General features: G+C 45.0%; 1 protein-coding gene across 1 annotated transcript in view; it reads right to left on the bottom strand.

Moving 5' to 3' along the window:
- LOC146865427 (uncharacterized) overlaps window positions 1-15,563 on the bottom strand; it is a 52,804-nt gene extending 37,241 nt beyond the window's left edge. Inside the window, exons 1-2 of the mRNA XM_085632165.1 lie at window positions 15,312-15,563; window positions 3,553-3,710 (exon numbers count right to left, since the gene is read on the bottom strand). Coding sequence (XP_085488291.1) covers window positions 3,553-3,710; window positions 15,312-15,360 — 207 coding nt within the window. The 5' untranslated portion in view covers window positions 15,361-15,563. The remainder of the gene's footprint in view (window positions 1-3,552; window positions 3,711-15,311) is intronic.
- Between the last annotated feature and the right edge of the window lie 692 nt (window positions 15,564-16,255).

Below are 16,255 nucleotides of genomic sequence, written 5' to 3'. Positions count from 1 at the left end.
TTAGTCCTATGATCTACTTTATTTTGGAGGCCCTGCTTCTTTTTGGGAACAGCCCCTTCCCTGGTACCCCTGTTGCTGTCTAGGTTAGTTCCTGCAACTTTAGCTGTCTCAGTGTTCTCTATGGATGTAAGCTGGGGGATTTGCGTGTTGGGTAGGGCCATAAGGCTCATGTCCTCAAGGTAACTCGGGGCCTCAGTAGTAAACTCGGGATTGGTAAAATTAATGGCTGGGATAGGACATGTTGCCGGGTCTATACTATAGTTATTTGGAAGACCAGGTCTATTTTCTGGGGTTCTAACATGGGCCATGGGGCCCAATGAGGACCTTCTTACCCAGTCTATTTCTTGTGAGATTCTGCGCTCGAGAACCTCTATTTCCTCAAACAAAAGGGAGCCAGCTTTGGCAAAGTAAGTGTCAATAGGTCCTTTAACGGCCCCAGATGCAGTTTGTGAGGAAGTTTTGCTCCTGGTTTCCCGTGTGCACATTTTACTGACAGTTCAAATACCTTTGGATCCAGGCGAAGGAGGGGGGGCCCGGACCGGACTCTCACGTACTCGAACGGCCTCAAACGGCCCGCTCTTTGCCCGGTCTTCGCCCTGGACGCTCCCGCGCGCTCCCGCGCAGCGTCACTCTCCAGTATTTATATCCCAAGGACCAATGAGGTGTGTCGTGACAAGGTGTGGGCGGGGCGTTCAGGGAGAGCGGGGCCAGGTGACTCAGCCTCCGGGTCCGGGGCTCCTGGGAAGATGAGTCCCGGTTCACGCTCGCAGCCCTGTAGCCTCACAAGCCCCCACGAAGCAGCCAGACAGGCAGGAGACCAGCAGCGGCAAGTGGAGGTGAGGGGGTTCCGCAGCGGGACCCGCGAAGCGGGTTCCGCAAGTCGTGGGTGTGAACAGCCCTCACACCGATGCAGCGCCAGCCAGAAGCAACAAGCAGCGTCCCACGAAGAGAGGGTCCAGGTGCAGTTTAAATTTAGCAAGGTGTGGGCGGGGCGTTCAGGGAGAGCGGGGCCAGGTGACTCAGCCTCCGGGTCCGGGGCTCCTGGGAAGATGAGTCCCGGTTCACGCTCGCAGCCCTGTAGCCTCACAAGCCCCCACGAAGCAGCCAGACAGGCAGGAGACCAGCAGCGGCAAGTGGAGGTGAGGGGGATCCGCAGCGGGACCCGCGAAGCGGGTTCCGCAAGTCGTGGGTGTGAACAGCCCTCACACCGATGCAGCGCCAGCCAGAAGCAACAAGCAGCGTCCCACGAAGAGAGGGTCCAGGTGCAGTTTAAATTTAGCAAGGTGTGGGCGGGGCGTTCAGGGAGAGCGGGGCCAGGTGACTCAGCCTCCGGGTCCGGGGCTCCTGGGAAGATGAGTCCCGGTTCACGCTCGCAGCCCTGTAGCCTCACAAGCCCCCACGAAGCAGCCAGACAGGCAGGAGACCAGCAGCAGCAAGTGGAGGTGAGGGGGTTCCGCAGCGGGACCCGCGAAGCGGGTTCCGCAAGTCGTGGGTGTGAACAGCCCTCACACCGATGCAGCGCCAGCCAGAAGCAACAAGCAGCGTCCCACCGCAACAAGCAGCGTCTTTTCGCTATAGTCGCTTGTGCATATTTTTCCCTGGACATCTTTTTTGTGCTTCTTGCTTTGTTTTTGCCCAGATGTTTCCATGGGTGATTAGGGCATAACCCATCTTTTTGATGCAGTGCTGCCTTACGGCACAAGAAAAGGGCAGGAATGTGCTGTATCTATTAGATGTGGTGCATTCCTGTCCTTTTCACAATGGGCTGCGTGCACCAACGCAGGCACCTTGCACCATGGTGCAAGGTGCCTGCGTTGCGGGGATGATTATTTTTGTGCCGGAAGGGAAGTCTTCCTGCACAAATGCAATCACATGAGGCTTTTTCCTCTTTCTATGTGTGCTGCAGAATAAAGATATTTCTCCTTGTTGTGCCTCCCTTGCGCCTCACTTGGGAGGCGTATGTTTTTAGTGCTGCCGCAGACTTATGATTTCCAAAAAGCCATGGATGTGGCTGGGAACACCCACAGCAACACCCATGTAACGCCCCTTTCACGCAGTTTTCTGTGAGAAAGGGGCACATATTTATAAGGCCATGAAAAGCCACGTAACATGGCTTTACGTGACCTTATAAATATGTCAGTGGCACATTGCATAAACGGAACGTCAAAAAAGTGACGTTCTGACGGCGCAAAAGTGCCTTGGTTTTTTATTATTATTGCAGCCTCTGCCTGTTTCCATCAAGTGCATACATTTCCAGCTTTCTAAGGCCCTACACCCTCACTCACTAACACCACTAGGTCCTAGCAAAGCTCGTTTGCAAAACCTTAGCTCAACCCTTGGTAGCTGTGGTTTAGGGCAGTGAGGCTTTGTCAAGGGAACAAGTAAGTACAAAGCACTTAGAAGTACCAAAACAGCTGAAATATTAGAACACTGTATACTAATTTGCCACTCCCACTCCCAATCTCTTCCTTTTTCCATGAGGAAGGAGCCCTGGTCTGCCTGTTAAGAGGAGGAAGGAATCCCTGTCTTTACCTTTATCTTCATTTCAGACCCTATCAAACCCTAAATCTGCACCTGCCCCACAGAATAGACACAGGAACTCATATGTAGAATGTAAAAATAATGAAATACTCTCTCAAAGTGAAGGTCTTCCAGTGTTGAGACACAGTCGAGTTGAGACAGGAATTCGCACTTCAACAGATGTTACCCAGCAAGAAACAAGCAAGATATATTCAGTGGATGCCATAATCTGACATTAATGGTGTTATGTGATGTGACAACAGCTGCTCTTCATTCTACCCATTAACAAACGTCCTAAAGGAACATCCCCATCCATCTCTGCGACGAGCTGATATCAACCATGGCGTACTAACACAATAGGAATTAATATACACAATGGATTAGGGACTTTATGTTTAGTCGAACTAGAAGCAATTGTTGCAAATGGAATTTGGAGCCCTGATGAAGCTCTCAGTGTCGGAGAGTGAAACGCGTTGGCTGCTTGCTGTTTTTTCCAAAGAAGATCAATAAAGAATTTTCACCAGTGCCGACGAGTTGGGAATTTCTGGAAGATTTGTTGCATTGAATTCATGAATGGACTGATTATTACAAATTAGTGTACAGTGATGTTGCCTCTCCATTAGTTGAAATTGTATGGTATTCTGGGTCTATGACAGTTGATCCTGGGAGATGGGCAATATTTCCATTCATTGAAGGTGGACGTATCGGTTGATGTGACTGTTTTGTTACCTTAACTATCCATTTATTTGAGAAAATTGATAATAATGTCTGTTTTACAACTGGGGCAGAAATTATGTATGTGGTGCATTTTCTGGTTTAATCCAGTATGATTGGCACATTTTTCACTAGGCCTTTTCATGATGTACTATAAACTCAGTTTGGTGCAAACATAAATCAACTCAGCTTTAAATGGGTTGTAGAAAATAACTGTGAATGTCAACTCTGTGTAGGATAGAGTAAGTGCACTGACATCTGAAAAAAATGATTTCCCATATGGTTGGAAAAAACATATAATTTTCCTAATTACCCTACCTCAATCTCGCCTATTTGGTCTGTCGTCAAAACGCCTGTCTCATTCAGTCTTCTGTACAGCAAAGCACTTAGAGGGAGACTCTTGACAAAGTCAGCATAATTGTGCTGTAAGATTTGGGAGTGACTCTTATTCCCAGTCTTCCCTTCGTGTCCTCCACCTGAAAAAACAAAAGTAATCGAGATTACAATGCCTCCAGACATTCTCAAGCGCAAATAGTACATGAAAACATTAGTAATATATAAATGATCTAGGTTGCCCTTCTTTTCATGAACTTCTGCTAATGCCATACTGTAGAATATTAGAATCCCTGTGCAGACGTTTCAACAGTTCATTTTCTCCTCTCTGCCCTAGGCAGAATGCTGTATTTCTTTTGTTCTTTGCGAACACTCTACTTTTTAATATATATTACATATAGGGCTCCCGGTTTTATGGTATTTTTTTTTTTTACATATCCATCTGTATTTATCCATATTTATTTTTTGCTAAATGTATCTGTATTTATCCATATTTATTTAGGGATTTGTGGAACAATTAAGCTGAAATTAATATATTTCCACATTTATTTAACCGGTTAATATACACTCATGCTTGAATGCCTACTAGGTTTCAATGCTGTAAACACCTGCAGAAGATAAATTAATGTACTTTTAAGAAAATATGCAAATTTCAGTATCAACCTTGTGCATAGCTACTACTATTAAAGTCTTACCAAAATTCCTTTCTTTTTTAGCCCACTTACCTATCAACCACACAGCTATTGGCCTGGCAGTCATGGCAGACAGTAGTTAGAATTACTCAAAAAGTAGCCCAATTTCCGTTTTTATCCAAATTTAAAAATAAATACAAACAAGAAAATAAATGTTTTCTGTCTGTATTTATCTGTAAAGATCGGTAAAATCGGAAAACAGGGAGCCTTAATCACATATCACCGCCATGATGAAAACTCACCAATATTAGTCTTGCTCATTTCACCAGTATCGGGGTATCAGGGTTTCTTATTTTGCCAATACCACACTGCTGTCGCTATCAGGTGGACAAACTGGAGCCAATGACCAGCAGAGATGGGCCTTGGAAGGAGACCAATGGGCAGCAGTAAAACTTGGATCATGGCGGCAGCAGACAAGTCCCTTCTCTTCTGCAGCAAGCAATACATACTTTTCAACTGTTTGCTCATCTCAACTCTGAGCTTGTGGTGTCATCAAAGATGGTGAAAAAATTGCAACAAGTTTGTATATAGAATCATTTTCATTATGTTTTGAAGACAAGTTTTGAGCATTACAACTCTAAACCTAACTACAAGACATGGGAGAATGTAATCTAATCATACACAGGTTTTTACACAGCGGAAAAACATGATAGAGCGCTGAGAATGCGATCATTAATGCATATGTCGATGTCTATTTAATGTGCATTCAAATTAATATGATACTGAAATGGAATGATTCTATCTTAATTATTTTCTGTTAGTGAAACAACAATAAATTAAAGGACTGGTGCTCCTACCAAGCCTAACACCAATATTTGGAAAGGATTACTCGGTTTAGCTATGGACGTCGTTGATGGTAGGATCATTTGAGTCAGTGAGTAGCTTCAATATGCCCCCGAAGGTACTATTGAATCATTGGTATTTGCTGCTGGACAGACAGACTTTTTCTTAACTATGGGACAGAACTGTGGCGTCCTAGACTCCTGGAGACATTTACACCTGAAAGAGTGTAGCTTTTATTGTGCACCATTAATACCAAATTATTAATCATTTTGTTAGCAAGACACTTAAAGAAACGGTGGCAGGTGAGTAAGGATAGCCCATAGTTATGTGTGATTAAGCTAGCAAATGAGGGTGCGGTCTTGGGCTAATACTATGCTTTAGTAATTGTACAGATTATCAGATTACGGTACTTGCAAAATGAGTGTTGAGAAATCATATTTCCCTTAAGAGTAGCCTGTGATGCAAACTGCTAATATAAATGAAGAGCTCTATGAAGTAATTAGTACTAATAGTTAAGTAGAAATATTAATAAAAACAATAATAATGACTCATTAATGATATATAAATAATAGTTAATAATTGCCTAATATAGCCTTATAGCCCACGGCTATTAAAGGCCTGCTCCAGCGTTAAAGGCCTGAGCCGAAGACGAGGGCCTTTAACAAGGGAGCGGGACTTTAATAGCCGGTATAGCCCAGCTATGAAGGGCTATAAGGCTATTAGAACATTCTGACACTAGAGGGCAGAATGTTCTAACAAATAAAACAAAGGCGTCTCGAGCCCGAGGGGCTTTAAATCCCCTCGAGCTCCGAGAGGCCTTTGTTCACAGCAACAACTGTGAACAAAAGCAACATTGGAATGTTGCTCTGCGGGCCTTTACGGGCCCGTAGAAGCACGGAGCATTCCATTGTATTCAATGGAGTGCTCCACATTCCAATGTTCTAATAATTAATACATAATAATTAGCTTTAGGCCCAATTAAAAATAGTGAAACCTATCTGTATCCAGAGTAAGACTTTACTGCTTGGAGTAGAAATTCCAAAATACTTTTATAATTTAAATAGAGAGTCAGAGGGGACATAAGAGAAGCTTAATGGTAGATGTAATCACAAATCATCAGAGTAACGCCACGCTTTAAAATGAGGTGCCGGCTGAGGTTTTTGTTAAACATGGGAGAAATCCTTCATAACTTGGATGTCTTGTCTAGTTAGTAAACCCTGCAGGCACTTGGAGAAACTTTTCAGATTCACGACCCGCCTAAATGGCACTGTTTTCCCCACAGAGATAAATACAATAGGGGTAATGACATGCACCTCCAGACTGCATTAAGTAGTTACCCCATGGCATAAACATCATCAGCAGATTAAAGATATGTAAATATTTTACAATATAAAACAAGACACTCCAAGAAAACTCTGAGATAACCAGAAAATAACACCAATACGAAATTGCAAAGGAAATGAAAAGTAAAGGAACATATGCAAAACATTTATTAACACTTATACAACAGCTATCAATAGCACATTAGCATCATGTCCGATATGCATTTATGCAATCACACATAAATGGCTTTGTTACAGGTATTATCAAACGTATCCATGGTATTTCTTGTTCTAAGGATAAGGATCTCCGAACATACAAGCATAAATATCTATTGGAGACAGATGCCAATATTAGGGACGAGGTGTACGCACCACATTTCAAAGGTGATCTTTTTTACAGCTCACAAAATAACCTAAAATAACTTTGCAAGATATCCCATTAATTAGAAATATAGGATGAAGTAGATGTAAAACACTTTCTTTTCTACATGCTCTGCTCAAATGCTTACTTATCAGACCCACAGTGGCCATTGTAGCTGGGATGCAGATATATTTTAGATTATATTTTGCTGAATCAGTCCAGGAAATTGGTTGATTGAGAGAGTGGGTAAAATTGATAGCTTTCCACATTTTATTGTCCAATGCCATTTACAGTCCTGTTGCCCATTATTTTTCTTATATAGGAGAAAAATCCCTAAATTGGAAAAATTGGGTAATAATTTATAAATGACAGGGCCATAATACCTGTCAGCAGCTGCGGCTCCCCCGTTATACAGTCCTGCCAAGTACAACGCATCAGGCGTTAGGCTATCGCAATTTCAGTGTGGTACTGCGCATTTCAGGGCCCCGATGATGTCAGGCGCCGTGCCGCAGGGCATCACAAGAATGATACAAATGTAGCGCTAAGCAGGGTTTGTAAGCCCACCAGAAGCCTTAGCCTTAGCCCAAGCCTGGAGCAGCGTGTGCACCCTATGGTGCTGTGCGCTGCCACACTTAACAGTCAGGCAGCACTTCAGTGAGTGTCACAGCTGAGAGTCAGAGATTATGCATATGTGTGACAGTGCATTTCAGTGTGGTAATGCGAAGTACCACACTGGAATGCATTAGTCTAACGCCTGGTGCGTGGTACTTGGCAGGACTGTGCCCCGGCCTGCCTCTGGTGATAGTTGTCCGTCCAGGCTGTCCGAATCTATAAAGTTGTCCTATGTGTTGTTGGTAGATGTTGTGGTAAGATGAGGTAGAATGTGATTGGAGTGATTGATGTTGTGGAGGTGTTGGATGTGTTTGAGTAGTTAAGTAGTTGGCGGTTGACAGTGGGTTGTTTAGCTTTATAGCATTATAGTGGGTGTGTTTAGATAAAAACTCTGAGAAAGGTTGTGTTTTCTTCTATGTGAGTATAGATGCCGGTGCTAAGAGGTATGTGTATGTGTGGCGGTTAGGGGCTTTTATTTATAATGCCGCCTTCTGATTTCAAAACAGTTAATTGAAGCATTAGTCAAACTTAAAACTCTAAAATGTCAATCAATAAACTAATAAGCAAGAGAGCACACACCTGGGTGAATGCCTATGAGGCGAAAACATTATGTGAGTTCAACAAAGGCAGGCATTTTCTTGCCAACTACCTGAAAGTGAAAAGCCAGAGCGCCTCCGTTAACGCCCTCAAAAACATAGCAGGCAAAATGAAAACTGAAGCCAAAGAAATCTCAAGTTCCTTTGCGCATTATTATAAAAATGTATAAAATCCAGAACGACACCCAACCCCTGCAGATTGCGAGTAATACCTGTGGAATATAAACCAGCCCTAACTCAAGGAAAGGGATCAATCCTCACTTAATAAACCATTATAGTCAGATTAGATTAAAAACTTGATCAATACGTTAAAACTAAAAAAAAGCCCCTGTGTCAGAAGACTACACAAGCCAATTCTACAAAATCTTTAAACCCCTACTCCACCTCATCTAAAATCCCTTTTCGACTTCTATACCTTAAACAGCAAAATAGGCCCAGACTTCACCGAAGCTATTATTTCAGTTATCCACAAAGATAATAAGGACTCGTTAGACACCAAAAAACTACAGACCACTTTCTCTACTCAACGTAGACCGCAAATTATATGCTAAAATTCTTCGCTCCAGGTTGGAAAAACTTCTCCCATCTCTAATCCACCCTGCTCTAATGGGCTTCATTAAAGGGAGATTAGCCTATGACAACATAAGATTATTTGCACGCATATTAGAATTATTGCCCCTCCTAAACTCCCCTGCGATGGCCATGGTTCTAGATGACGAAAAGGCCTTTCATAAGGTCTCCTGGCTTTTTTTAAGATCAGTAACCTGAAAATTCAACCTTGGAACCACCTTCAAACAAATGTTGTCTGTACTATATGATAACCCCCCAGCCAAGGTTATGGTCAATGGTTTCCTCTCCAAAAAATCCAAACCCCCCCAAGGAACCAGGAAAGGATGTCCTCTTTCACCACTACTCTTCCTCTCAGTGGCGGCGGCGGCCTATCTTAAGTGGTACGGCGGTCGCTGGGGGAGGCCATGGGTTTGGGGAAGGGGGGTGGGGAGGGTTAAAATAATATAAGAATTTTTTTTAATACTTACCTGCCACTCCGTTCCTGCTGACGGCTGCCTCATTGCTCCTCTTAATGCCGTTGGGTCGGAAGGGGATGGGTACCAAGGGCACAGGCTCCACACCCAATCCAGACGCTTCTGTCATATGAAGTCAGTGCCAGGATTGGTCTGCATGGCCTCGATTGCGGCTCAGACCTGTGCCTTTTCTCCAGTCCAGGTTGGAGAAACATAACTGGGCATAGTGTGTTTGGCCGGCCTATGACGGCCGGCCAAGCACACATGCGCACTTACGAGTGCACTCTACTCTTTTACTCTTTCACCCTGACATGCCCGGCCCCGTCCGCCCTATATTCATTGCGGGGCTCAGACAGACAGCATAAATAAAATCACAATTGTGTTATTGTCATTTTATTTATCATCTGCTGGTGCAGGCTGTGAGGCGAGGCTCCTCTGCCATCACGGAGGAGCCGCCCCTGCTTCCTCTTAGCAATTGAACCTCTCCTTAAACAAATTCATCATAACTCTGTCATCACAGGCATCCCCTTTGTCCCCACAAACCACAAAGTAGCAGCCTATGCAGGTGATGTCCTCATCTTCTCAAAAGATATAGAAGCAGCTATCCTGGAAATCCTCAAGCTAATCGGTGCCTATTCTTATGCATCTGGCTACACACTAAACAAGGGAAAAAAACGGAAGTTTTTCCACCCAACCCCACCTGAACACCCTCAATTATCAAGGACACAGACCTCAAATGCAAAACCTCCATCTGAAATACTTAGGCCTACACCTAGGTAAATCCCTCCACGAATCACGCACATTTATTGAAAACATCCCACTGAAAAAGATCCAGGACCTGATAGATACTTGGTCACCCAAACACATGACATGGCGGGGAAGAGTAGAGTGCACCAAAATTCCAAATGCTCCACAAGTGAACTTTATCATCAGTATGTGCCCCCTCCAACTATCAGACTCCTTCAAAAATCTAAACAAATCCACCACTCAATTCACCTGGCATAATAAAAAGCCTAGAATTGCTTTCCAAAATCCTATTACTCAGCAAAGAGAACGGAGGAGTGGGCCTACCCAACATCAGTAGGATGCAATTGGCGTTCCTGCTTAAGCAATCCATGCATTGGTTCTGCTCAAACCCCCTTCCCTGTGGACAGACATCGATCTAGACCTCTTCCAACTCTTCACGCCACTTGCAGCTATCTCTATGGACCACTTTAAACCTCAACACTCTTTAAACATTCTTAGAGATCTAATACTTGCTGTAAAACACCTGGACAAGAACTGCTCAATCCAAATTAAATATTCCTAATACGAATCCATCTGGCACAACCCATTAATAAAAATTGACCGTAAAGCCCTCCACTGGCACTCCTGGTCATCTCGCAATATTCTATACATCAAAGATGTAATCAACAGAAAACAACCCCATCCCATTTTCCTTAGTTCAAGCCTCCTTAGGCATTCCCGGTAAAGAATTCTATAACTTCCTAAAACTCAAAGTAGCAATTAACCCGCAACCAACATTTCAGAAACCCTCAAATCCCGAGTATACTTAAGAAACTTGCCTCACTCTCCATCCACACTCCTCAAGCATAAAAAATCTACAAGATTCTCCAAAAATCGGCCTCTAACCCCATTTATAGATACCAAAAGAAGTAGTCAGACTATTGCCTTAAGGAAGGTTACTCCTAACTTACTGATAATAACTGGTCACTGGTTTGGAAACACTCCACCAAGCTTAAGATATCTCCGATTATACTCCAGTGCAAATATTGGTTACTATATACAACTTTTTGGACATCAGCTAACCTCTACAAATTAGGCCTTCTTAACTCAGAGAAATGTTGAAACTGCTTCTCAGAAGTGCGCAATCCTGACCAGATGATCTTTTATTGTCCCATCCCTGGAAGACATTGAGAAAAGTATCAGTGGCATCTTGCATTGCAAGGTATCGCTGGATCCAGTGTTGATCTCCTTAGGCCCTGGTCCCTCCCCAACCCCCCACCACTAAACACAACAGAACTACTACTATTCGACCTGTTACACACACTGGGAGTAAAAACAATTCTCTGCGACTGGAGAGATTTCAAATCTATCGCTCACCACACTTGGGGGGCCTGGGTTTGCGTCCTTAGAAGCGCGAACAACAGCATCCTTAACCAAACTTTAGATCATGATAAATCGAGACTACTCTGGGCCCTATTAGACTCTCACATCTAAACAAAACCCACCTAACAAACCACCTTGGCCGGGTTATGGGATATCCCTTCCCCCCTTCTAACCTCCAAACAGCCTCCCCTCTCTCCAGTCCACTCCCCTCTTTCCTTTCGCTCTTTCCCCCTTCTCCCCTGTCCGCTCTCTTTCCTTCTCTTATCTCTTTCTCAGGGAGAAGTAAATTGCCTTCTGTCCACAGGAATATTGTAGCCAGTATTCCAAACCTCGCAGTCAGACAATGACACCTCTCTCTGACCTGCACTGCGCCATGGCTCTTACCACCGCAGCGACAGGAATACTTTGCTCTCATGTTGGACGGAGACGTGATAACTGAACTTAATGTCATGTACGTCTCGTCTTCCCTATACATTTGTTTACTGTATGTTTTATTATATTGAAATGCCTAATAAACCAAAAAAAACGCATCTTTTTCAGTTGTAAGTCGGGTGTACTCTCCTCCTACCTTGACAGCGCCAGGACACCCTTGCGGGTATTTGCGCACTTAATAAAGCTAAGTCAAATCAAACAAGTTCAACAAATGAAGGAAACAAAGCATGGGCGTTACCCCATACCTCCTTCAGATCCCCTCCTACCACACTCGAGCCAAGTGATAAAGACGAGGCTCCCACAGGAGACTGCTAATACTGCTTCTAGAAATGAACAGGTGATTATGTCCAAAAAAATATAGATCATGCAGGGAAACAGCCAGGAGAAATACCCAGGAGATACGTCACACAAAAGATGACAGTTCTGCGGTGGAACACCTTCTATATGAAAGAACCAGACAAAACTCTGTGGAAGGAACCATCTCCAGCTGGCCGTGCCTAGAATGAGGCCATGCTTGATTTCTTGCCGCCATGCTTGCTTTCATGCCACCATGCTTGCTTTCATGCAGCCATGCTTGCTTTCATGCGGCCATGCTTGCTTTCATGCGGCCATGCTTGCTTTCATGCCGCCATGCTTGCTTTCATGTGGTCATGCTTCCTTTCATGCCGCCATGCTTGCTTTCATGCGGCCATGCTTGCTTTCATGCCACCATGCTTGCTTTCATGCAGCCATGCTTGCTTTCATGCCACCATGCTTGCTTTCATGCGGCCATGCTTGCTTTCATGCCGCCATGCTTGCTTTCATGCGGCCATGCTTGCTTTCATGCCGCCATGCTTGCTTTCATGCGGCCATGCTTGCTTTCATGCCGCCATGCTTGCTTTCATGTGGCCATGCTTACTTTCACACCACAATGCTTGCCTTCATGCAGCCATGCTTGCTTTCATTCGGCCATGCTTGCTTTCATGTGGCCATGCTTGCTTTCATGTGGCCATGCTGGCTTTCATTCAGCCATGCTTGCTTTCATGTGGCCATGCTTGCCTTCATGCGGCCATGCTTGCTTTCATGTGGCCATGCTTGCTTTCATTCAGCCATGCTTGCTTTCATGTGGCCATGCTTGCTTTCATGCGGCCATGCTTGCTTTCATGCGGCCATGCTTGCTTTCATGTGGCCATGCTGGCTTTCATGCGGCCATGCTTGCTTTCATTCGGCCATGCTTGCTTTCATGTGGCCATGCTTGCTTTCATGCGGCCATGCTTGCTTTCATGCGGCCATGCTTGCTTTCATTCGGCCATGCTTGCTTTCATGCGGCCATGCTTGCTTTCATGCGGCCATGCTTGCTTTCATGTGGCCATGCTGGCTTTCATGCGGCCATGCTTGCTTTCATTCGGCCATGCTTGCTTTCATGTGGCCATGCTTGCTTTCATTCAGCCATGCTTGCTTTCATGTGGCCATGCTTGCTTTCATTCAGCCTTGCTTGCTTTCATGTGGCCATGCTTGCTTTCATGTGGCCATGCTTGCTTTCATGCGGCCATGCTTGCTTTCATGTGGCCATGCTTGCTTTCATGCCGCCATGCTTGCTTTCATGCCACCATACTTGCCTTCATGCGGCCATGCTTCCTTTCATGCGGCCATGCTTCCTTTCATGCGCCCATGCTTGCTTTAATGCGGCCATGCTGGCTTTTGAGCGGCCATGCTTGCTTTCATTCGGCCATGCTTGCTTTCATGTGGCCATGCTTGCTTTCATTCAGCCATGCTTGCTTTCATGTGGCCATGCTTGCTTTCATGTGGCCATGCTTGCTTTCATGTGGCCATGTTTGCTTTCATGTGGCCATGCTTGCTTTCATGTGGCCATGCTTGCTTTCATTCAGCCATGCTTGCTTTCATGTGGCCATGCTTGCTTTCATGTGGCCATGCTTGCTTTCATGTGGCCATGCTTGCTTTCATGCCGCCATGCTTGCTTTCATGCCACCATACTTGCCTTCATGCGGCCATGCTTCCTTTCATGCGGCCATGCTTCCTTTCATGCGCCCATGCTTGCTTTAATGCGGCCATGCTGGCTTTCGTGCGGCCATGCTTGCTTTCTTGCGTCCATGCTTGCTTTCATTCGGCTATGCTTGCTTTCATGCCGCCTCGCTTGCTTTCATGCGGCCATGCTTGCTTTCATTCGGCCATGCTTGCTTTCATTCAGCCATGCTTGCTTTCATGTGGCCATGCTTGCTTTCATGCGGCCATGCTTGCTTTCATGTGGCCATGCTTGCTTTCATTCAGCCATGCTTGCTTTCATGTGGCCATGCTTGCTTTCATGTGGCCATGCTTGCTTTCATGTGGCCATGTTTGCTTTCATGTGGCCATGCTTGCTTTCATGCCGCCATGCTTGCTTTCATGCCACCATACTTGCCTTCATGCGGCCATGCTTCCTTTCATGCGGCCATGCTTCCTTTCATGCGCCCATGCTTCCTTTCATGCGCCCATGCTTGCTTTAATGCGGCCATGCTGGCTTTCGTGCGGCCATGCTTGCTTTCTTGCGTCCATGCTTGCTTTCTTGCGTCCATGCTTGCTTTCATTCGGCCATGCTTGCTTTCATTCGGCCATGCTTGCTTTCATGTGGCCATGCTTGCTTTCATGCCGCCTCGCTTGCTTTCATTCGGCCATGCTTGCTTTCATTCGGCCATGCTTGCTTTCATGTGGCCATGCTTGCTTTCATGCCGCCTCGCTTGCTTTCATTCGGCCATGCTTGCTTTCATTCGGCCATGCTTGCTTTCATGCGGCCATGCTTGCTTTCATGCGCAGGTCCTAATGGCCCCTCCTGCTCTGAAAGCAGCTCCCTAGCCTGAAGCTCACCGAGAAAATTCCTGTCAATCCGGACTTGTTGCATTTTCTCTACTGATGTCTCATTAAAAGGGGCCATTGTAGAGAAAAAAACCTTTTTCTTTACCATGTCTCGCTTCTTCTATCAACATCAACAGGCCTTCCAAAATGTTGTGCTGTGAGATCGGGTCTCCTTTCGTTGTCACAAGATGACCCCTTTAAGTATTTCCCTTTTCCAGGTTTTCCGCTCTTTTCTGCAATACTAGTGAATGCGCTCTTCATTTGTGACGCAGAGGAGCTCACATGGTCAAGGCCAATGTAAGCAGATCTCTGTCATTCCATCTTGGGTTCCATCACATGTGTGTGTGGGGCCCTACCTGAAAAAGACTACTCTGATAAAATATAAATGTATAAACGTATGTAATACATTTTATTTTCTGTGGGATTTGTGTATGTTGCTTTTCGTTTCGATTTGCATGGATATTCGGAAGTTCGAAGAAATTATTGTATTACTGGAATAGTCTCTAATTTTATGTTTATTTTAGTCTATTAAAAATACGTTGACTGAATGCCTCTCCCAATCTGTCAAAATGAATAGTCACATTCCATGTGGATACCCAGTGATGCAGCCAGGGGGCGATAGCCTGCCATATAAGAGCAGGAAGTTCGACCAGGTAGTACCCAAGAATTCCTATTTTCATAAGAAGGGTGTCGTAACTTATGAATGGGTACCTTTACAGAGCGGCAACTTCCATGTACGTTGCTTTAATGTGTTTGAGTCATACCACCATGCATACTCCACAACACCGGATCCAAATTTCTTTCAAAAAAATGATTATACAAAAATGTTCTCTTGCCACACAATCATGCAAAATTACGGGTACCAAAATGATGATAAAAATTAGTTTTTTCTAGACCGATCCTGTAGCAGTCCCAAACCAGGGCACGTATCTTTTCATATAATGCCTAGGGGCTGCCTGTGTATTTGCTTATTGCGCTGCGCTCACCGTAAATCGGTCTCTGGTTGAAAGTGACTTTTCTTTTTGAGGTCGTCATTCTCCTCGGCACACTGGAGCGGGGCGGTGGGAATCGAGAGGTCAGTCTCGTCCGGCTGCTGCTCTTCGTGCCGAGGGCATCCGTCTAGCTTGCAGTGCCCCTTGCTTCTTCTTTGAGCAGGTCATTTTCATTGTCTAGCTTCATTTCTTTTCTTCCACATACACATCATGTTGACTGGGAGCTGGTTTCTGGCGTGTTAAACGCGTAATCCTGCCCTGTGTTTGGTTTCCAGTTCCCGGGGCGAGGCAGGTGTGCCCGTTGCTACGAGAAGTGGGAAGGCGCTGCCTGGCACATGGAATACCAGCGCTGTAATGCCTGGCTGGTGCAGCATTGCATAGGTTTAAGGCTGAAATCGATTATTTTCGAAAGGAAAACTAATAACTGTTCTCTTTATGCAAACTCTTGATGGCTTTCTTTATCAATATACGGTGTTATAACTAGAAATGGGTTGTTTTCGTTATTGATATATGGGGAGATGATGTGGCGTAACGGCCAGAGCTTCCGACTTTGGAGCTGGGGAACCAGGCTGAGTCAAATCAATTTTATTGTCTAGTTGATAAAAAATCTTTACAGACAGTAACAAGTGTTGAAAGTACAGAGTGCTATGAAAGCCGTGTGATAAAACTGATAAAAACAAGTCATCCTACCACCTGAGTACCCTTGAGCCTGGGACCCACTAGCTATAGTGTTTCACTTGCCCTCCTACCCACTTACAGAGGCACAAGTGATTAGGAACCACAGAACACAACACATCCGACCCTCTCAGGAATCGTGGTTACTGGACAAACGCTTTTGGTCTCACACTCGTACTAGTCCTCAATAAGATCTGACAGAGGCACGAGGAAAGTGTAAAATGTTCATTTTAACTATCGTACTCTAGTATGCAGTGTACGTG

This window comes from Triturus cristatus, chromosome 2_1 (genome assembly GCF_964204655.1).
Source record: "Triturus cristatus chromosome 2_1, aTriCri1.1, whole genome shotgun sequence".
In the NCBI taxonomy this organism is placed as follows: domain Eukaryota; kingdom Metazoa; phylum Chordata; class Amphibia; order Caudata; family Salamandridae; genus Triturus; species Triturus cristatus.
Note: the sequence above shows the minus strand (reverse complement) of the source record. Positions and strands in the feature narration are given on the sequence as shown.